The sequence below is a fragment of the Aethalodelphis obliquidens genome, unplaced genomic scaffold (genome assembly GCF_003676395.1).
Source record: "Aethalodelphis obliquidens isolate GAN/ISIS:26980383/991018 unplaced genomic scaffold, ASM367639v1 scaffold59, whole genome shotgun sequence".
Taxonomy (NCBI): domain Eukaryota; kingdom Metazoa; phylum Chordata; class Mammalia; order Artiodactyla; family Delphinidae; genus Aethalodelphis; species Aethalodelphis obliquidens.
The window spans coordinates 3512198-3535004 of NW_020838003.1; the positions used below are offsets into that span (position 1 = coordinate 3512198).

The 22807-nt window shown below is 44.0% G+C and overlaps 1 protein-coding gene across 1 annotated transcript in view; it reads left to right on the forward strand.

Moving 5' to 3' along the window:
- PARM1 (prostate androgen-regulated mucin-like protein 1) overlaps positions 1 to 22807 on the forward strand; it is a 99024-nt gene that overhangs the window by 69824 nt on the left and 6393 nt on the right. The window contains exon 3 of the mRNA XM_027087610.1: positions 15794 to 15872. Coding sequence (XP_026943411.1) covers positions 15794 to 15872 — 79 coding nt within the window. The remainder of the gene's footprint in view (positions 1 to 15793; positions 15873 to 22807) is intronic.

Genomic DNA, 22807 nt, shown 5'->3' on the forward strand with positions numbered 1-22807 from the left:
CCCTGTAACTGATCTCACTACTCACCACACCCTTGCCGGAGCGACCCTTTTCAAAACCCAGGACAGATCCTGTCCCTCCTCAGCTCTAACACTCCATTCGCTTGCCCTCCTGAACCAGAGTAAAAGCTGAAGTCTGTGTCACGCCTGCGGTGCTCAGCACACTCGGAACCCGCCCTGCCTCAATGCTCTCACCTGCTTCCACTTTCACCAGCAAACACACTGCAGTCTTACGGCTTCTTGAACAGACCGCAGACACTCTTGCCCCAGGGCCTTTGCACTTACCATTCCCTCTGCCTGAAACATTTTCCTGCTGGGTCTTCAGTGGCTCGCTCCTTGTCATCAGGAAGGACTTTGTGCAGCTGTCATCTCCTCAGGAGCCTTTCCTCATACCCCTCTCTGAAACAGTAATCGCATCGCCATGGATCCCTTCATCCTGCTTTACTTTCCTTTTAATCCCTTACCACTTGCTGACATTATCTCATTTATTTGGTGAGTAGGTGTCTGCTTTCTGCCACTAGACTGTCAGCTCCGTGAAAGCAAGGACGTTGCTCACAAACGGGAGGATGTAGGTTACATCCCCAACCCCTGAGACAGAGCCTGACACATGGTAGACTTGAAATGACACTTGTTGGATAAATGTATGAAAGAGGCAATCAGCCAGTACCAGGGAAGCTATTTAATCTCTCTGAGCCTTGGTCTTCTCACCAATAAAATGGGATAAGGGTAGTCTCCAAATGATGGGGTTATTAAAAAGTTTAATGGAGATAAGAAACTAAAGACCCCTGTAACTGATCTCACTACTCACCACACCCTCACCAGAGAGACCTGGCGAGGGTCTATGTGCAGCATAGTGACTGTTGAGCTATGACTCTGTTGATGTCTGTGCTTGTTATTTTACTATTATTTACCACTATCAGCAGCAGCAGCATTATTGTTATTATTTTGCTATTGTGATTGCTATTATCATTGTTACTGTGTTTATCATAATGAAGACTGCCCATCATCTTCAACGAACTCTTACTGAGCTCTCACTGTGAGTCAGGCATCTGGCTAGACAGTGAAGATTTGGCCATGAATGAGACAGTCGCCACCCTTGTGGAGTTTACAGTGTCGCGTGTACCCAGCACGGCAAGTAGCCTGTGGATCCCAGGATGGAGTGTGGAGGAAGACATTGCAGAAGAAGCCGGAAGGAAGATTTCAGGACAAGTGTTAGAGGACCCTGAGTAACAGGATGAGGCAACCTACTTTACTTGACAAGCCATTGATAGTCACCAAAGGCTTTTGATCAGAGGCAGAACGTGTTCAGAATTATACTTAAGAATATTCAACTGGCAGGAATCCATGTACGTAAACTGTAGGGAGTTCAGGACTGGTAACACGTAGACCGGTTTATACCTGGTTTCCGGTTGGTCATTGTCACTGACAGACCATGTCATTTAGCTACTCTGACTTTAAGCTCTCTTCATTATAAACTGAACACAAGAGAGACAATCTTCCAGGGGTTTTGTTGTTGTTGTTGTTGGCTTATCATACCACAAAAATTGTTTATTAGAATTATCCAAGGCAGAAGGAATGAGATTCACGTTCATACGAGGCTTACTGAGAATATACGTGTTCTAAGAACTGGGCTTGTGACTGGCACAGGTAGCCCTCCATCTAATCTTCAGAACATTCCAGCGAGGTGAACTGGATGGTGTATCTCTGCTGTAGGTGACAAAACAGGCACAGAGAGGCTTAGTGACTTAAGTCCTCACTTCAGTGACCAGGCCAGGATTCAAATTCAGTTCTCCTGAGTGACCCGAAGGCAGGTCTTCCTTCCACTGAACCCATCCTAGCTGAATTCGTAGGAATGAAAAGTTGGGAAGGACCTACGGCCTCCAGACCTGCTGTGGACATGAGCCACATGGGATGTTGTCCAACGCCCAGGGCTGCCAGCTGGGCCTGAGGGGTGGAGCTTCCCGATGGGAGGAGAAGCAGGTGGTAGCCGCAGCCATCCGAAAGCGGCTGTGCAGAAGAAACGAGTTTTCATTTTCGTTTTTCAGTTTTTGTTTTGCTTTTAAAGGAAAAGAGAGAGAGATGTGATGTGTTAAATATCGTCTGGGTTATTAAATCAGCGCTCTTCAAGGGTGGAAGCCGTGACTACAGTATGTTTGCGACATCCTGAACTGCACTGAACGGTGCTGTGTGAACGCTTAAGGGATAAACTGATACTGCACACCAAGTGATACTCGAATCGTCCCCGATTCCTACATATGCGAACTTTAAAATTGTAGTCACTCGGCTTGTTGCAGACTGGGTATTCTCTTTTGTCTATAAAATCCAAGTGGCCCCTGGTCTTATGCTGTCCTATGCTTTCCATTACAAAGAGAAGGACTCTTAATTGTGAAAATGGGTGAAGGCCTTTGAACTTTAATTTGCTAGTCTGACTCCAGATTTATTCAGGACAAACTGTGCTAATAAATACCCTGAAAGAAATGACACCAGGCAGGCACAGATATCTAATCCTCTCTGCATCCATACCTGCAAGGGACTTTCAGCTGTCAAAACACCTCCTTATTTCAGACCAACTCTTAGGATAAATATAGATTTGAAAAATGAATTAACTCCTAGAAAAGGGGGAAGAATCATTTTTAAAGTATACGTAGAAAGATTTTAGGAGTAAAAATATATATATGTATTGTAAGTAATACAATAGTAAGTTAATGACCATTATATTTCGATGATCTATTCAAAATATATTAAAGGGGGAAATGAGGATTTAACAAAAAAAGTAAAAGAGCGTTAAACATTTATTGATCAGATTCTTCCAGATTGCCCAAAATATATCAGAAAGCAATAATCCTAAAAAATATTGTATCTATCCTAGACTCAGTTTTACAAATATTAAATCATGACATGCCCAGGCCTGACCTCTAACAGTGAATGGTACCAACATCTTTTAGTCCAATCCTCCTTCCTTCTCTGTGTTCTTTCCATCACCGAGAACTGTTGGTTTGAACTCTTAGTAGGTCCCAAATTCACCCACTTCTCTTCACTCTCATTCTCATGTCAAAGCTCCCATAATCCCACCACATCTCTCTTTTCCCATCACGCTGGCTCCTATCTTTGGTCCACGTGGACTGCAAGGCTGACAAGAGTATGGATTATAAATCCTCACTCACATTTTTTCTTTTGTGCCCAATTCTTTAAACTTAAGCTAAACCTCTAAGCTTGCTTACAGCAAGTAAAACTCCCATAAGGAGCTCCAACTGTCAGATAATATTTCAGGTAAAAAAAATATTCTAAATTCTTGTCTCTACTACTTTTATTTCTCCTTTGGTTTACTTTTACTGCCTAAATCTTAATCTGGTTTTAAAATATTTCCAAAATATCCTTTGAAAAATATATGGCAAGGTAATAAAATCAGCTAGTTACCATTGGTATTGTTATCTAGTAGCAATGCAACTCCATCACATACTTTGTCTCACCTTTCATTACATTTAGAGACTTTGTCTCCACGGAACACTTTCTTTTTTCTGCTTCAGATATTTTCACTAGTCACATATGACTAAAGTGATTTTGGAAATACTTCACTGAGAAAGTGGAATTTAGCTTGTAAGCACAGCTGCTGATATCCTAAATGAATCTATGGCTTGTTGGCTCACTGGGAAAACTGGTTGGAATATTCCCGATTCCATATCCAGACTGAACTTACTGTAATCTTCTGACTCAGAAGAGCATGTCTTTTTGTTCAAAATAATAACGGGAAAGTGAGAACAGATCAGCACTAACCCATTGTCTTCCTCAGAAAAGGTTCTAGAACTCCCCCCCTGAAGTGGGTTGAGTCAGGAGTATTGCATGAGGAGAACACATAATGGATACTAAGTTGATATTGTCCTCGGTATGCCTTGTTCTCTGGTCCTGGGAAAGAAAAATATCGGCCAGTAAGAGACAGAGTTTTATTTAACAGTATCTTGCGCTTTTATCATCAGACCCACAGGCCTCTTCAGGGATAGAACACGGGCTCAAAATTTAAGGTGAACTTAGGTTAAAGTCATAAAATCTCAAAGTCCATGAAGTGGGCCATCAAAAACACTTTGCCGTATTTCTGTTTGGTGAAATTATGGCGTCATTTCAAAGCCAGGCTCTAGGAGGGTAAGCATATTACTTGTAGTACGAACTTCGGCATCAGACTGCCTGGTTCAGATCTCACCAATGCCATTTACTAGGTGGATGACCTGGCAAGTTTATTCATCGCTGAGTGTCACATTTTCCTCATCTGTAAAATGAGGGTAATAATCGTACTATAATTGCCTTATAGGATTCTTTTTAGAATTAAATGAGACCAAGTCTATAAAGAGTCCCTTACATAGCACTAAATAAACGTTGGCTGCTCTTATTACAGTTGGGTCCCTAATTCTCAGTGTGGTTACCAGCAAGAGTTTGACTCTTCTAGACTTTGTGTTTTGTTAACTTGAAAAAATAAAATGTTTGTGACAACACTTCAAGACTCCCAAGAGGATTATTACTGTAAAGATTAGGTAATCAAGACCCATTTTAGCACCTGCCTATAACACAGTACAGAAAAGGATAATCCAAAAAGTGTGAAAGAGAAAAGTAACTATGTTCACATTGGAAATAGTAGCACTTTCGTGAAACTTGGAAAATCCAAAGATAAGGGTTGAAGAGTGCATACAACTAGAGATTTCTAGCTGGGAGAAAATAAATCATGGAGGAGGGAGGATACAAAAGCTGAGCTTACAGGATTTTGCCGAGGCTCCACTTGCACCTGAGGGTGGGGGATTAAGACCTGGAGGTTGCCTTCTTCCCCTAACTGGCATCAAAGTTTGGAAATTATTTTCTTTCCGAAGTTTTTAACTCTAAAACCTTGGGATCCTGAGTCTGGGAGAAATTCAAGCTTGGTAAATAAAATACAGTCTCCAAAAGCAGGTTCCTACCTTGCCTAGGTGATTAATTACATGGAGGCAAAGCTAAATTAACTAATGATTCTGCAGAGATCCCCAAGTCCTTGGGCTGCAGGAATTATAGGGTCGCTGCCCTCTGTCAAGATGTTGAGACAGGTGACCTGAAACTGACTCTCTGCTCCCCAGCGAGAGTCATTTTTCCATGATAAAAAATGATAAACTTGCACACTGCAAGTTTATCATTGCAAACAGGGTTAGGACTCTGTCTTGGGCCCTAAGAAGTTCCTCCCTTCCTTCTTGCCGTGTCCTTGGAACCAAGAAAATGGCAGCATGGAAGGCCTTACGTGCCAAGGCTGATGAGCCTCAAAGGGGTCTGAGCCTTCACCTGCAGGCTAGATGAGTCTCAAAAAGGGCATATACCAATTTTTCTGGTTTATTTTCCCCTTCAGTATTATTTTATCTGTGGTCATGTCTCATTTTCATCACTGGAATACTGAAGACATAGAGGAAATACTAAAGAGAACAACCAAAAAACCTTCTTTTTCTGTCTTCATGCAGGTAAATGGCACCTGCGATACATGATTCTCCCCTCTCTGTGGGGAATTTGCAAAGGGATGACTTCAGAGTTGAGATCCCCAACTTGGCCCCTTAAGTTGAAAGTCAGAGGCTACAAAAGGCTGACTTCTCAGCCTACACATACCTCCTCCTTCCCACTGCCACACAGCTAGTTGTCCCCAACTGGAAAACCCCCAGGTTTTCAGGGTTTCCAGTATCTTTTTTTTTTTTTTTTTTGCGGTACATGGGCCTCTCACTGTTGTGGCCTCTCCCGTTGCAGAGCACAGGTTCCAGACACGCAGGCTCAGCGGCCATGGCTCACGGGCCCAGCCGCTCCGCGGCATGTGGGATCTTCCCGGACCGGGGCACGAACTCGCGTCCCCTGCATCGGCAGGCGGACTCTCAACCACTGCGCCACCAGGGAAGCCCTCCAGTATCTTTTTGATACTCTCAAGGCTAATTGCATTAAAGATACTCCGATAGCAGAGAGATGTCAGGATTTCTTTCCCTCTTTCTGATTTGACTCCTGAATAGAAATAGCTTTGTTGTTCAGTCAAAGGATTTGATGACCTAACATGATACTGCTCACCCACTCACACTATAGATCAGAATTTTCACAAGAGGAGAAGGAGACTTCTCCTCATCCAGGACAAACAGTAGAGGGGATTCTCTGATCTTTTTTTTTAATTATTCCCCAGAAATCTCTCCAACACTGTCCCTCCATCCCTCAAGAGGTCTAGGGTAGGTCTGACTCAGAGCTGAGATCCCCACTCATGTCAAGGTGTGGTTCTCTCAGCCCAGAACAGGTTATAATTCAGCCCAGGCTGAATTACATTTATTATATAAGGTAACTTTCAAAGAGTTAGGATAGGCTTATAAAGCCAGGCAGTTTGACTCTGCCCTGCAGGAAAGAATGAGAAGCAGAAACTGACACGAAGCATGTTTAGGGACAATCATCAGGGCTTAGCATCATGGTCTTAGAAATACAGTCTCTGTTCATGTCTGCACTGCTACCCCAGGGGTTGTAAGTCAGGACAGCTGTCCCTTCTGTGCCACATTTCCCCTGTTTTGGCCTCCACCAAGAAGCAGTATTCATGAAGCTGCCACATTCCCTAAAGTAGTGACAGGTGTTGACACTAGCCCTGATGACCCCGACTCTCTGCCCTCCATTCTTCCTGGCCTCCTCCAGGGGATCTGAGGGCTGTGATCTACCCCCAATCCAGCATCTCACCCCGAGTTTCTTTGTGAAAATTTGGTTCGTGGGAGCAGTGTTCCCAAAAGTATGATTTAAGTCCCTACACAGGTAGTATGCAAGAGGATGAACCTTTTTCATTCTAATAAATCTATGTTTTTGTTTCAGTATGAATTTGAAAAAAAACTAAAATAACACATCAAACTCATGATTTCATAGCTATCATTGCTTAGGGTGTGGCTATATGTAGTCAGTATCTAAAGAAAAATAATTTAATTTAAAGACAGATATTAGAGCTTCCCTGGTGGCACAGTGGTTGAGAGTCCGCCTGCCGACACAGGGGACGCGGGTTTGTGCCCTGGTCCGGGAAGATCCCACATGCCGCGGAGCGGCTGGGCCCGTGAGCCATGGCCGCTGAGCCTGCGCGTCCGCAGCCTGTGCTCCGCATCGGGAGAGGCCACAGCAGTGAGAGGCCCCGCGTACCACAAAAAAAAAAAAAAAAAGACAGATATTAAGAAAATAATAGTATCAGTGATGTGGACATGGCAAAAATAATGAGAGTGGTATAGAGATGTTTGAATTTTGAAAACATTGTGGTGACATAGAAGATGGGGTCTTGTCTTTGTTTATTGCCTCAGCTATCAGTGCCTGAAGGCTTTTACTTGGGATAAGACAAAGAGGTAGAAAATTTTAAAGAAGGCAAACCTGGAATTCAAAGGTATCTAGTCCCAGCTCTGCCACTGATGGAGTCTGATCTCAACCAAATCTCTTAATTTCTATGTTATCATCTGTAAAATGAAGGAGTTAGAGGCAATGAACCTTCTTAATTTCCTTTCAACAGTAAAATTACATTATTCCATTGGTCATGATCAGGCTGGAAGCAAAACTTGAGCTTGAGATCCACAATCATTTCGAATACTAGGGTTGGCTCCGATCTTTTCTGGTTTCAAGTTCCTTCCCGGCTTCAGAGTTTTTATGGATAAGAGATGCCCAGAGACTGAGACCTTTGTAATGCACTTCATGATGGACAAAGCATTTTAAATACACTGTTTAATTAGTAAAAGCACTCTGAGAGGAAGCAAGCGATTCATCAAAGTTGGGCACGTAGTAAACAATAAACATCAGTTGTGTGAATGATTGAACGAATTCTCACTTTACAGGTAGAGATAGGGGCACAAATGAGGCCATAGAGGCGCAAAGGAGCAAAGCGACTTGCCCAAGACTGTTCCGCTAGTGCATGTATAAAGCCAGTCTTCACGCCAGGTCTTCCGGTCACAGAAAGTAGAGAAGCATAAGTTTGGGGAATCCAGCTTCAGAGGTTGAATCCCATTTCTGCATACTAACCAGTTGAATAGATTTTTGTTAACTGCTTTTGCTAAACTCCTAAGTGGAGATACCTACCCCGCTCTGCCTCGCTCAGTGCCTGGCACAGGGAATTGCAGTAAAGGAAGGCTGCTGAGACTTTTATGACCACGATTGTTTTTCTTAATGCTTTTATTACTGTTCTTGGCACAATACTAGAGCTGTCCCCTGAGAAATGTTGTTAAAGACTGAATTCAGCCTTTAAGGAGAGTCTGTTGATAGCATACAGATGTAGGGGTCACCCCTGTTTCGGGAAGAATTCTTACTCCCCGTGGGCTCCTTTTGGTCTAGAGAGCACTGAATGAGAGGAATGCTCCCTGACGTGACGTTGATGGGAAGCTGCTGTGTGGCCGTCAGCTTGTCAGGATGCTATAGGGAAAGGGGATGAGGGGCACTGTTTGCTATTCTTAGAAACCCAGCCTAGTTTACATTACAGGTGTCAAAGGAGAGCTGGGGTTGGGCGACCTAAACAGGTAGTTATAAAAAATTCCAGGTGGGAACGAGGCTTCATTTGTGTTGGGAAAGATTGTGATTGTAAGTGAAGTAAGGAAATTTTAAAACCATGGTAACCGGGAACTGTGCCGACTTGTGTGCCCCGTTTGGCATTGATTACAAACCTGGGCTCCCTGCATCCTTCAAGTACAGCTGATGTGCCTGCAGGAGAGAGAAATGAAGAAAAAAGAAACACACACTTGCTTGGGTGAATGCAAATCTTTTATTATCTCAACAGAGATTTGTGTTTCTAGTATACATTTTTAACTATATGCTACCCAAGTAGGTAAAATGCTTTTAGATAAAAGCAAAGCCAGTCCCCAAACCAGGGCTTCTGATGACAGGAAGTGGAAAAGTATAGATATTAGGGATCCTGCCCAAGGTTTGAATCCGAAGTCTGTCCACTGACCAATCCGGCAAACTAACTAGCTTTTGAGAAATAGTATAAACATGAAGTAAAAGATTCCAATTGTGGTCATATTTGACTAATTTTAATAAAGTTTACCTCTGCCACTGTGTGAAGAAATGATTAAGCAGTACTTTAATGATTTAAAGATTTGAGGGGATGGGGCAGCAGAGAGAAGGACTAACACGGAGACAAGCTTGGATTGTGCTAATTAAAAACAGTTCTGTATTGGGCTTCCCTGGTGGCGCAGTGGTCGAGAGTCCGCCTGCCGATGCAGGGGACACAGGTTCGTGCCCCGGTCCGGGAAGATCCCACATGCCGCGGAGCAGCTGGGCCCGTGAGCCATGGCCGCTGAGCCTGCGCATCCGGAGCCTGTGCTCCGCAACGGGAGAGGCGACAAAAAAGAGAGGGCCCCGGTACCGAAAAAAAAAAAAAAAAACAAAAAAACAGTTCTGTATCATATTTGCATGCAAGCTGTATGCCTTATAAAGGAGTTTTAATTTTGCATCATAACTACTTATAAAGTTCAATTTAACAAATAGCTACACTTTCAGAAGAATTAGTTATTTTTTTTTTCTTTTTAATGTCCTTTATTCTTTAATTTCTTTTAACACCTTTACTGGAGTATAATTGCTTTACAATGGTGTGTTAGTTTTTCCAGTATAACAAAGTGAATCAGCTATACATATACATATATCCCCATATCCCCTCCCTCTCGCGTCTTCCTCCCACCCTCCCTATCCCACCCCTCTAGGTGGTCACAAAGCACCCAGCTGATCTCCCTGTGCTGTGCAGCTGCTTCCCACTAGCTATCTATTTTACGTTTGGTAGTATATATATATATATATATCCATGTCACTCTCTCACTTTGTCCCAGCTTACCCTTCCCCCCAACCCGTGTCCTCAAGTCCATTCTCTACATCTGTGTCTTTATTATTCCTGCCCTGTCCCTAGGTTCTTCATAACCTTTTTTTTTTTTTTAGATTCCATATACATGTGTTAGGATATGGTATTTGTTTTTCTCTTTCTGACTTACTTCACTCTGTATGACAGTCTCTAGGTCCATCCAGGTCTCTACAAATGGCCCAATTTCATTCTTTTTTATGGCTGAGTAATATTCCATTGTATATATGTACCTCCATCTAGCTGGTTCTTGCCTAAAAATTTCATTGCTCTCTGTCCAAGTTCAGCCCATCCTCTAGAGAACATCTTCATTCCCACCTCTTCCCTACTCCGGCTTTGTTTTTTTTTTTTGCAGTACGCAGGCCTCTCACTGTTGTGGCCTCTCCCGTTGCGGAGCACAGGCTCCAGATGCGCAGGCTCAGCGGCCATGGCTCACGGGCCCAGCCGCTCCGCGGCATGTGGGATCTTCCCAGACCAGGGCACAAACTTGCGTCCCCTGCATCGGCAGGTGGACTCTCAACCACTGCGCCACCAGGGAAGTCCCGCAGACACATGCGTTCAAAGAGGAAGAATTCCTCTGAGACAGAATGTTCCTTTCCTCTTGGTGACCTTGACTGAAGAAGCCACCACGCTCTCTGAAGTGGCCACCTGCTCCTATTTTCCGTTTCTTACCTATTCTCTAGACGGGAAAGAGGAAAGAAAAGAGTAAGAACATTGAAAAACAGTCCAGAGGTTTTGTTAAAGACTTCTCAAAATAGATCAGACACACACAAGCATACCCAGGAACTTGGTCAAAGCATTTACACGTGCATTCTAAACAAGCCTGACTGATGAATTCCCAATGAGATGTAGTTCGGAAGTCATCCACAGATAGCAGCAAGACACTCACCTTCTTTTATCATCCTGAGAACACCCCACCGTCACCTCCCCTGTCCCCGGCTCTCTCAGAGCAATAACAACTTTTTTAAAGAGCCTAGGAAAGCTCTTTCTTTCGGAGGTCGTTCGGGTTCATCCTATCACATCCTAATATTCTCATTTTGGGATATGATTGGCAAGTATCCTGCCAAAGAGGTCAGATGAAACGTTTCTTTCATGTTTAAAATGGGGGGAAAAATCCCTCAATGAGAAGAGTCCCCAGGGGAACATTTGAGGTTTGGGAACATTGCTAAGCCCAGGAAGACAGGAGGACACCTTTAGGACAAGTAGGACAAGTGATGCGGAGGTAGTCTGGACAGGAGCAGAGTCCCTTCTAGTGTGGAGGACGTCCTGTGTCTGCGAAGGACTAGCCGAAGCGTAGTAAAGAGAGGCAGGTGTTGGGGGCGGCGGAGAGAGCCTGTAAATGATGTCATCGTTTGTTCCAGGACTGCACGGGCACAGAACAGAGTCGAAGCAGGGCAAGTGATGCCCTCCAGGGAAACCCTCTCCCTCGGGTAGTCTGACCAGGTCCAACCAGAAGCGTGGGCTTCTGGGATTTTGTGCTGGTTACTTCAAGGATATTTTCTGACTTTATTCAGACAGAGAGTCCTAAAATAACTCTCCTCCAGCTCAGTCGTCCATGGGGACCCGCAGGCACACACTGGGGCGGTTGGACCATAGCTGTAGAGTCATAGGAGTAGATGCCGAGGTAGGACCTGGAGCAGGGGTTCCACGATGGACAGGTGGAGAGGCTGCTGCTTGGGGACCTTCTTAGCACAGTGACTGGTCTCAGAAACTGCCAGTTATCTTTTTTATTTTTTTTGCGAGTATTACATTTAATCATTCAACATTTTAAAAAATAATTTAAATACTCACTATGGGCTAGAGACTGTGCCCAGTGCGGAGAGTTCAGGGAGAAGGGGGATGAGATGCAAGATGAATATGATTAGAATCTGTCTGGGGAAGCTCAAAAATACAACACAGAGTTTAAGAGAAGCAGACACAAAGAGCTGAGAACACACAACAGCACTACAGCTTGCCTGGGGGTGTCAGGAAAGCTTCCCAGAAGGGTTGCTATTTGGTCGTCATAAAGAAAGTGTAGGAGCTGGCCAAGCTGAGAAAAGGGCCAGGGATGTCACCAGTATATTAATGATTAAACGTGCAAAACCTAGGATGTAGTCCTGGGTTCACATGACAGCTTCATCATTTACCAGCTTATAAAACCTGAATCAAGTTCTTCAATCTCTGTGAGCCTTAACTTGCTCGTCCATATAATGGGAATCATTTTCATCTCATAAAGGGAATTCAATGAGGTGGGAGCTGTAAAGTTCTTGGCCCAGCACCAGACCGAAGTCACCACCCACAAGTGTAGAACAGATCATTCTCTAGCCTGTTCTGTTTTTTTGTTCTGAGCTGTTATGAAAGTGGGGAAATGGCCCCCTGAGAAACGCCGTCAGAGAGACCCAGACTTCAGGGAGGCTTCGGCTCGTGGCTCTCTGGTCAGGCAGAACGTGTTGGCACGGTGGAATATTCTAGCACCTCGGCTTAGAAAATACATACATTTCCTCCGGTTCTCTCTTAATTCCTTCTGGTTCCAGGGCTTCACAGCGTGAATCACACCCAGTCCGAAACTCACACGTGCCAACAGGGAAGATGAGGAAGACAGAAATGCCAGCCACCTCCCCATCCCCCATCCCCAGGGCACTGCCCACCCAGTGTACACACCTTCCTCATAGGGTAGCGCTTCCGTGCCGTAGCCACACCTTCCTCATCTTTCCTCTCCCTGCCCTGCCTCGAAAGACGAAGTACGAGAAAGGGAATTCCAGTTTACTTTATTTTTTATTTCCTTATAAATGGTATTTTAATTTCTGCTATTATAGTAATAACCCATCCTATGACTGACACAAAATGCAGTCATTAATTAATACATTTTTTGAGTTGACTGAATGCTAATGAAAATACAGATAAAAGCAATACCCTGTTGTATTTTTTTTTCTTTTTAACATCTTTATCGGAGTATAATTGCTTTACAATGGTGTGTTAGTTTCTGCTTTATAACAAAGTGAATCAGTTATACATATACATATGTTCCCATATCTCTTCCCTCTTGCGTCTCCCCCCCTCCCACCCTTCTTATCCCAGAGAAAAACAAATACTGTATGCTAACACATATATATGGAATCTAAGGGTGAAAAAAAGGTCATGAAGTATCCAGTTTACTTTAAACAGAACTCCGGGGGAAATGGCATTTGTTTTCACAAGGAGGAAATCAGGCCTTTTGGGTTCCCGCATAAAGTCCTGCTACCCTCGGCTACTGTCAGCTCAGCAAACCCCTCAGATGCTCAAACCGCGATGCCCTGAGGCGTGGAACTTCCCAGCATGAACTTCCGGGCTGCTTCGGAGGGGGGCAGCTGCAGCTGCCGTGGAGGTGAAAGCGAGCTTAGGACACAAGCCCTCCCAGGCTGGGGGCTGATGAAGCCCTTCTAGTTCCAGAAGACCCTTGCCCCCATGGTGGCACCCTCTGAGAAGAGCTGGTGGGTGGCAGAATAGTTAAGGAGGTGGCCCGAATATTTAAGTACCATCTATTTCACCTCACACGTTTTGGCCTCCTTTGGGGCAATATGAACCCTCAGAAACGCCCCTTCGCTCAGCTGCCCTCAAGGGCCCATGGGGGGAATCACCTGCTAATTCCATCTCTTGTTGCCTGGCTGTCCTTTGTGAACAAGAAGGGTGGCCTTGAAGAGCCCTGTTTGAAGACTGGTCTACACCGAGAGCCAGACAGCCCTCAGTCACATGGAGAGGAAGCGGTCATTCTACTACTTTCTGTTTCAAAAAAAAAAAACAGCACTTGAGTTGGGGAACTGCCTGTTTTATCTTCAGTAGAGGTGGTATTTAAATATATCCAGTAAACCGCAGAGTTGGAGGAGATCCAACTGCCTAGAGTTAGGGAAGAAACTTTGAAGGACAAACCTATGATTTCCTCAATTAAATGTATCCTGGGGCAAGAAAGAAGGGTCTTATAGAGAAATCAACTATATTCTTTCTCTCCTCCCATTTTTTTGAAAGGAGGAAGTTAAATTTAAAGGTCAGTTTTCAAAGCTCCTAATTGCAATCAGTGTACCTTTTTGAATCTTGAAATACCCCCATCACCTTACCTTGCAGTAATAATCCTCATTTCACAAGCTCTTAAAAGAGCTGTTAAGAGGCTTCAGTGAACTTTGAATTGTTCTAATTTCAGCGCAGTTTGGAGGCTGAGAAGCTGAGTGCAGGGTAGAGGTTATCCATAAGGGGACTGACCTCAAACTTTCTCTACTTGATCCAGTCTTCATATTTGAGTGTTCGGTGCCATAATTCTACCTTGACAATAGTAAAAAGGAAAGAGAACGGTACTGATAATTATACCAATCTGGCCCTAAAGGACTCTAGGAGCAAAGAGATGGGCCTGTGAGTGTCCAGAAGTGTGGAAGCTCTAAAATGGTACATTATGGTCGGTCTGTGTAGACACATCAAGTTCTGGTCTTAGTCTCAATGTTAGCAATACCTCCTTGGCCTTTTAGAAATTATAACCAGCGGGGGCATGCATGTCTCCTGTAGCCTTCTTTCACCCATACCTTTGTGGGAGTTACCAAAGAGTTAATGAGTAGACTCATTTGCTTCTTAGCTCTGCTCTAATTCCTTTGGTGGAAGGGCTAATGAGAAGAACAATATACAAAAGCCATTCGTAAGACAGGGGGGAAAAAAATAGAGGGAGAAGTGGCAGAATCATCCACAAATAGTAAATCTCCAAAAACGTGGGACAGATCCATCACCTTTGCGATGTAGTTCATGAAAGATGGGCACTGGTCCAGGAAGGTATATCTGGATAGGACTTTAGCTTGGTGCACAGGGCACCTCATTTAATTTTCTTCAAATTATGTGGGCAGGTAGAACAGCTCTTCTTTTCTCTGTCACAGCAGGTGAGTGGTGGATGGGTCCACAGGGTTAAGTAATTAGCCCATAGTCAGACAGCTAATGATAGAAGCACACTTGAATCCGCATATTCAGACTCCAGATCTGATGCTCTTTCTAGTGTGTTTAAGAGTCCCGTTCATTTGTTGAAGTAAAAAATAATTTCTCAGTGGCCTGAACGAGTAAATGGGATCCCTAGTACCAACTTTAATGCCAAAAAGTCACTTTAACAATGAGGAGACAAAAGCCCAATTGATTCTTGGTATTTCTGAGGTGAAATAAAACTGAAATATATACATTATTAGCCACCAACTCACACAAAAGGAGCATTGTGCCCCAAAGTAGTAATCTCTGGAAGCAGTATGGTTATTCTTACAAGGCTGTGTGCTCAAAGGGTTTTTTGTTTTTTAACTGCCCATTAATAGTTGCCTTTGGAAACAGATTTTAAACTACACAATAAAACCTTCATGTTACTTTATAATTGTACCCGGTTATTTCTACAAACAAAACATAGCGTTACCTACCAGACTTGACCTTATTTTTACACCAAACTTGACTTTATCCTCTACAAAATCAGATTCACCTTTCAGGGCTGAAAACTGGACACATGACCCAAAGAGGTGTTCTTTTAAAATGCTTTGATTTGATGGCATCATTAAAATTAGTGCATCTCCTACCAAGATGACCCTTTTGAAGTGGACACTACTGACATAGCGCTGTGGTTCTGTTTTATCAAAAAATCAAAAGCATTATTTTGTCATGACCCTTGACTAAGCATCCTAGGTCTTCCAATATTTTGCAAATGCTAGAAAGACAAGCTAAAGCACGTGAAAGAAGAAAATAGTACTTCAGGAGATTTTAAATCCACTACCCCTGCAGACGGCAGCAGCAGCAGCAACAGATCATTCTTAAAAACATGATCAAATATTACTGTGAACTGTTTTCTGAACTCAGGGCCAGCCAAAAGGTCTTCATAAAGATTGGCCATTTACCGAACTTAGCCTAGCCTGAGAAGCATTTTGATAACAGAGTTAAGCTCCTGGGTTTCGCATTGCAGAATGATCTGGAATGAACACCCCTCCTTCATCTTCTTTCTGTGCCTCTTCTCCTTCCCAGGCAGCATCGCCGCCATTACGGTGACAGTCATTGCCGTGGTGTTGCTGGTGTTCGGAGTTGCAGCCTATCTAAAGATCAGGTAAGACACCACCCTCCTCTTCTTTATAAAGAATGGAATTCCTTTTTATCAGGCTCTGGGCTGTGAGCTGTTTTGCTGAGTTCTGGTTTCTTCATAAGTATCTCAGCTCTCAGAAATCTTGGCAGGGAAGTGAAAATGGCCAGCATACTGCACCCTGGACAGGAATAGATGGGGCAGTATCTGAAAGTTGGCAAAGCAGAAGAAATCATCCGGACTATACAGCGTGATGATGTAATGGAAGGAGAATGAACCTGGAGCGAGGGGACTGGGGCCTTGGCCCTCTGCCCTTAACTCACATCATCACCCTGAGAAAGCCACATGCCTCCTGAACCTCACTTTGTCTCACCTGTGAAATGGGCGAGATAGGCAGGCTCAATGGTTCCAAAGCACTGATGTTCTGAACACTGATGTGGGAGTGTGTACCCAGCCTGGAAGGAGGTTCTCACCGCTTCTAAAGCAAAATGTTGAAACTACAAGGAAAGCGTAGTGTTTTCTACAAAATTGGGTCTTTTCCCCCCAAGATTATATCCTTAGAGTTTGGGTTTTTAAATATCCTTTCTCTTATGAAAAGAATGTGATCACAGATGGTAGTTGAGTTTTTACTTTCTTTAGCCAGAGAAAGTTGCAGTACCCTGTGAGTCCTCCACTTCTGTCGTCTACCGTCTGTAAAATCAAAACTCTCAAAAACCACGTTACTCACACTGAGTGTCCTATCAGCTGTAAAATGCCAAAAGGCAAGTGGCTGTCTGGTTCCCCAGTCTGCCCAGTGCCTATAACAGGGACAGGAGGACGCATGCCACCGTGATGAGCACAACTGGTCCCTGACCCCCCAATGCGTTCTCCTCCCAACAGCCAAGCCCAACTTTGTGGAAGCTCCTTCGACCTGTCACTCCCTCCCTCAAACGCCCCCAGTGGCTTTCCCCCTGCCCTTAGAATTAAACTGACCCTCCAGCTTGGCGTGAGTTCCTTCATGGACCCACCCTGCCACGTCTTCTTGCTCATCACACGTTTCTCTCCCTGTTAACCACTGAGCTGCAGTCACACTGGCTTTCCATCCAGTTCTTAGAACTCACCAGGTACTTTGTCTCTCCAGGCCCTTGGTTCTTGTTGGTCCCTCTCCCTGAAATGTTCTTCTTCTAGTTCTTCCTCATACATGGCTTTCGAGTCACATTCTCCAGGAGACTTCCCTTCCAGTTTGGTGCCTTTGTTATTCATTCTCCTAGTGCCTCAATTAGTTTCATCCTGGCCGTTTTCACTGTATGTGATTTTATTTGGTTTTTTTTATATGCTTGTTTGCTTGTCTTTTGTCTCTTTTCCCCACAAAAATGTAAACTGCCTGAGGACCCAGACTTTATCTGTGAGCACAGGGCTGGCCTAAAGAAGATGCTCGATAAATGGAATAAATGCACAACTGAACGTAAGAACACACAATCACACAGGCACAGTTGTGCACACAGGCACACTCTTGACCTTTTCTCATCACAGCTGTGCTTCTCCTTCAAGAGGCGTGTCCTGGTTCCCCACGTGGAGCTCACGTATTTAGTTTCTCATCTCTACACACACATCCCCTCTGCTGCCCCCTCTCATCTCCTCCGGTCACCCCAGCCCAGACCAGTGCCCAGTGGGGAACCCTCCCCTCCCCCTTCCCTTTTATCTCCCTCCATCTTTTGTTCTACACATGAACAAAATCAATCTAATGACTGGTGTCAAGTATGAGAGTGCCTTGTAATATCACCCCTATCTAAGGTACAAAGAACAGGAAAGCCAGGTTTCAAAGAGAAATCGGAATTAAAGTGCTAGCATTACCTGTGTCTAAAAGCCTTTATGAAAGGATCCAGTGGTCTTCAAATTAAAAAAACAATCTTTCTCTTCATTAAGTCTATATTTCCTTGAGCATCAAACAGTTTTATGAATTATAGCTTACTGAATGCTACCCTTTTCCATCTGGCTTAATTACTAGTTTATCACTGTATTTTAATTATTAGTTAAATTGGCTTTTATGAACTAGTCTGGGTACCTCATTCCCACTTTGTAACAGAGTTTCTCTTTGTGTTTGGGAGATTCTGGGTGGGGCTCAAAGAAAGGAACTTACAGAGAAATTTTAGAGACATTCTGGAATCACCAGTGGTGAGTTCCAAAGGGCTGTGTCACCAAAAATGCCTCCAGAGAGTATGGAACAAAATAGAAACACTTCCCTCTCGCCACACACTTGCCAGAAATGATGTTAAAATAACCTCAGGACTCTTCTTCTTGACTCCAGGCAAGAACTCAACTTCACCACCTGAAGCCTACCACTGATGATAGACAGACAGACTAGAACAGTGACTAAGAACTCAGACTCCAGGAGCAGGGCGATCTCAGTTCCAATCTCAGCCCTACCACTTTCTAGCAGGTTCTACCATCACCTGGGCATGTAACAGAGCTTCACTATCCCTCACTTCCCTCCTCTGTAAGATGAGGACCGTAATTTTAACTACTTGGTAGCATCGTTGGAAAGATTAACGGATCCTGCTTCCCAAGTACGTAGCACTGCCATCATCATCATCATCATCAAAGTGGTCAGCTGGAAGGAACGCCAGTGGGACAGCTGATCAATAGATAGTTACTGAGCATTAGCCATGTGCCAGGAACTCTTCTAAGCAATGGGGTCACATCAGTCATGAGACACAGTTCTGCCATCTCAGAACTTACTGGGTTTGGAAAATTTTGTTAGCATGCCATTAAAATTGGTTCTAATGAGTGCTGATTAAAATTGTATAACATTTTCCTTAAAAATTTAAAACATTTTTAAATTTAAAAAAATTAAATAAAATATAATTCTAAAATTTTAAAAATTATTTAAATTAAAATTAAAATTTTTTTTAATTTAAATTTAAAAAATTAAAAAAGTTATATTTTTTCTCCAAGCATTCTCGACACTAGATAAATTCAGTGAATGATTAAATTGAACTAGTCGTTGTTTCTCTCCTGTGTAATGTAATTCCTCCCTCTTAATGTAGAAAGGCCCCCATCGTGTAAGTATAAGATTGTTATTTATCTTTGGCACTACAAACTTAAGGATGGATAAAGTGATCAGACCCCTGTTTAGAAACCCCCTAAGGAAAACCTCTTTCTGCTGCTCTGGTAATTATTTTGGAAAAATGATAACATAAGGAGGTTCATAGCTCTCATGCATCTCAAGGCTGCGCTAAAACCCCTTCAAGTGTTATTTTGCCAGATTCTTGGAAAGCCCCACTAATCATTCATCAAAAATACACTTGGCTCAATTGACAACTGTGCATGCGTGTGTGTGTGTGTGTGTGTGTGTGTGTGTACCTAAGGTTGAGTTTTGCCTTGGCTGGAAATTTCCTCCATTCCTATTGTCCCACATTTCTGAGAACAATGACATGACAGAGGTATGTTGTCTGTGGTTTTTTTAGCTCACTTGGCTGGAGCAGCAAGTGACTGAAATCACAGCCCATGAGGGAACCATTAGTTTCTGGCCTGCAACCACGCCCTATCACCCCAGGCCCAGCCGATGTCCCGGCAAAGGCAAAAGAAGATCCGCTTGAAAGGGCAGCCTCACCACCAGAAAAAGGGCACTCTAACCTAAGCCGCTTTTGGATGCAATTTATAAAAATGAACTGCCCAGGGCTTCCCTGGTGGCGCAGTGGTTGAGAGTCCGCCTGCCGATGCAGGGGACGCGGGTTCGTGACCCGGTCCGGGAAGATCCCACGTGCTGCGGAGTGGCTGGGCCTGTGAGCCATGGCCGCTGAGCCTGCGCGTCCGGAGCCTGTGCTCCATAACGGGAGAGGCCACAACAGTGAGAGGCCCGTGTACCGCAAAAAAAAAAAAAAAAAGAATATGGACTCTAGGGCAAGTTCATTAATCACTCTGTGCTCACTTTCCTTGTTTGTAAAATAGGACTAGAATACTAATACCTAACTCTGGCTTGTTATGAGGATTAAACTATGATACAGGTAAACACGCAGTTCCGGGGTTGAAGTGAGGGCCATGGAAGGGCCAACTGCTGTCCTCGTTGTAATTATCATGCGCTTCCTACTTAGGTGCTCAGTAAACTGTAGCCACCAGCAGCCCCGTTCCGTAGGCGTCAGGGATTCAAAGGAGAGAGGAGAGGTGGAGGAGGAGGAAGACGGCACAGAAGCTCCGTTTTCTAATTACCTGTTGACGTGCAGACTTCCATGTTCCATCTTGGCAATTTCAATTGTGCTTTTTCTAAACGCCTGGGAAGTGGCACCCACATTATACATTCATTAATAGAAGCTATCTCTGAGAAATCTCTATTCCAGGGCAAAAGAAAGCAAAAGCCCCGCCTGCCTCTAGCAGAAGGTTGTCTTTAATTAGTGATGATTGAAGAATGAGGTAAGTCAGTTCTGTTTTGTTTAAGTTGGCTCAAAACTGTTCAGCCACGAGATAATCTCCTGGGCAGGAGACCATATCTGCTATCGCCAGCAACGTGGATGCTGCTATAATTAGGTGTGCTGGTAGCCCAGACAGACAACACGGCTGTTCCCTTCACAAAAATAAATGTGATCTTGATTGGTAGACACAACAGGGCCTGGCCCTTAAGACATCTTTGTAGAAGTCACCTGTTTTGCTTGAAGTCTTTCTAGTGATGACATTTTCGACAACTGGATTCTTCCTGGTTGTTGTAAGGTTGAAAAACTAGGCCCATAAAGAGCCAGCCATGAAGTCTGAGATCTTCCAGTGTTTGCTAGCTACAGGATGACCTTTTCCGGTCAGCTTCTGGCGTTCTGTAGGTCTAGTTGACTTGATTCTCTACCTCAGTGATTCTCAAGACTTCGATGTGCATAAGAACCAATGGGCGAGGACTTCCCTGGTGGCGCGGTGGTTAAGAATCCACCTGCCAATGCAGGGGACACGGGTTCGAGCCCTGGTCCGGGAAGATCCCACATGCCGCGGAGCAACTAAGCCCGTGCGCCACAACTACTGAGCCTGCGCTCTAGAGCCCACGAGCCACAACTACTGAGCCCACGTGCCTAGAGCCTGTGCTCCACAACAATAGAAGCCATCGCAATAAGGAGCCCACGCACCACACCAAAGAGTAGCCCCTGCTCGCCACAACTAGAGAAAGCCCCGCACAGCAATGAAGAACCAAAGCAGCCAAAAATAAATAAATAAAATAAATAAATTTATTTAAAAAAATAAAAAGAACCAGTGGACAAGCTTGTTAAAAACACAGTTTCCTGGGTCTCAGCCCCATAAGTTCTGACTCAGTGTGTCAGGGTGGGGCCCATGCAGTGGCAGCTCTCACCAGCTCACGGGTGATGCCAGTACTGCTGATCGAAGGATCAGACTTTGAGTAACAACCCCACTCTACCCTTTCCTCCCAACACTCCAAACACACTTGGCTCTAAAGTTTCCCAGGTATAACGCTCTGCTGTTTCGTGCCTTTGTTTTTTTTGAACGTGCTGATCCCTGGCCAGAGGTGTTTGGTTCACCTCTTTCTTATCTGGCTAATTCCAAGTTGTCTGGCTCAAAAGAGATCTTCTCTGGGAAGCTCCCACCCTCACCCTCTCCACAGTGAGTTTCATGCTGCCCATGCCTCCTTCGTACCATTCACTTCCCTGTACTGGAATCATTGCGTCCACTGCCAGTCTCCTCCACTAGAAGGTCAGAGAGCCCCTGGCAATACCTGACATATAAGAGTTGCTTTATAGATACTTGCTGGCTGAGTGAATGATTCTGGGTAAGAAAGTTTGGGGTGCGGCAGCAGTGTTGGTTTATTCCAGATCGGGAGAAACTAGGTTTAGAGAAGGGGAAGCGATGGGAATCTGTCAAACCATAGATTTCCCCTAGTTATCTCGTGACTCTGAACTTGTTGACAAATAGGCAGGTGTTCCGACGTGCAGGCCTCTTCTGTGATGAGTGTCTGCCAGTATGATATTAAAATATAAAATAAATGTTACCTGCCCCTTCAAAGTAAAGGTGATTATTTAAAGATACTGAATTATGATACTCTAACTGTTGCCACTAACTTGCAGTGGTTAACTGTGGGCAGATAAACTCACCACTAATGGTCACAGATTTCTTAGCTTCAAATTGGTAGTTCACAATGTTAATTTCTTAGTTTTGACTAACGGGCCATGGTTATGTCAGAGGTTAACGTCAAGGGAAGTTGGGTGAAGGGCTCATGGGAATTCTTTGTACTATCTTTGCAATTTTTCTATAAATCTAAAACCATCCCAATATAGAAAGTTTTTTTTAATTATAGGTCAGTAGCTACCACACAGATGTGTTGTTTGCTTCTGCCCCAGAGCCTTTGCACATGCTGTTCTCTCTGTCTGTAGGGTCTGCCTCAGGCATCCCCATGGCTCATCCACATCTCCTTTATGTGTCTGCTCAAATGACATCTTCGTGAGACTTTCCCGATCACCATATTCAAAATGACAATCCCCGCTTCCCATATGGAACCCCTCATTCCCCTTCCTTGCTTCATTTTCCTCTATTGTACTTATTACCATCTGCCATATTATTTTTCATGTCTTATTTATTGCGTCTTCCCCCATTAGAATGTAAGCCCCCTTAGGACAGGGATTTCTGTCTCTTACTTCACTGAAGTAGTCCCCAAATCCCAAAATAAGGACTGATCAATGATAACTTTTCAATGAATAAATGAAAGGAGCCAGGCAGGGAAATGACAATCAGAAAAAGAAAGCCACCAACGAAAACAAAGGAGCCAGTGACAGCGGCACCAAACTAGCTTTGCTAATGGATGATTAAGAATCTAAGGCCTAATGGCTAATGACCAAGGAGCTGCAAGTTCAGTTGTGTTTTCCCAGCACTAAGCCATATCCTATTCATCTTTATAACTCTCCTTCTTAGCACATAATAAACACCAGTGATTGAATGGCAAGACTCACTTTACTAGACAGGAGAGGACTTTGGAAGGAGTAGTAATAAACAGAGTTGGA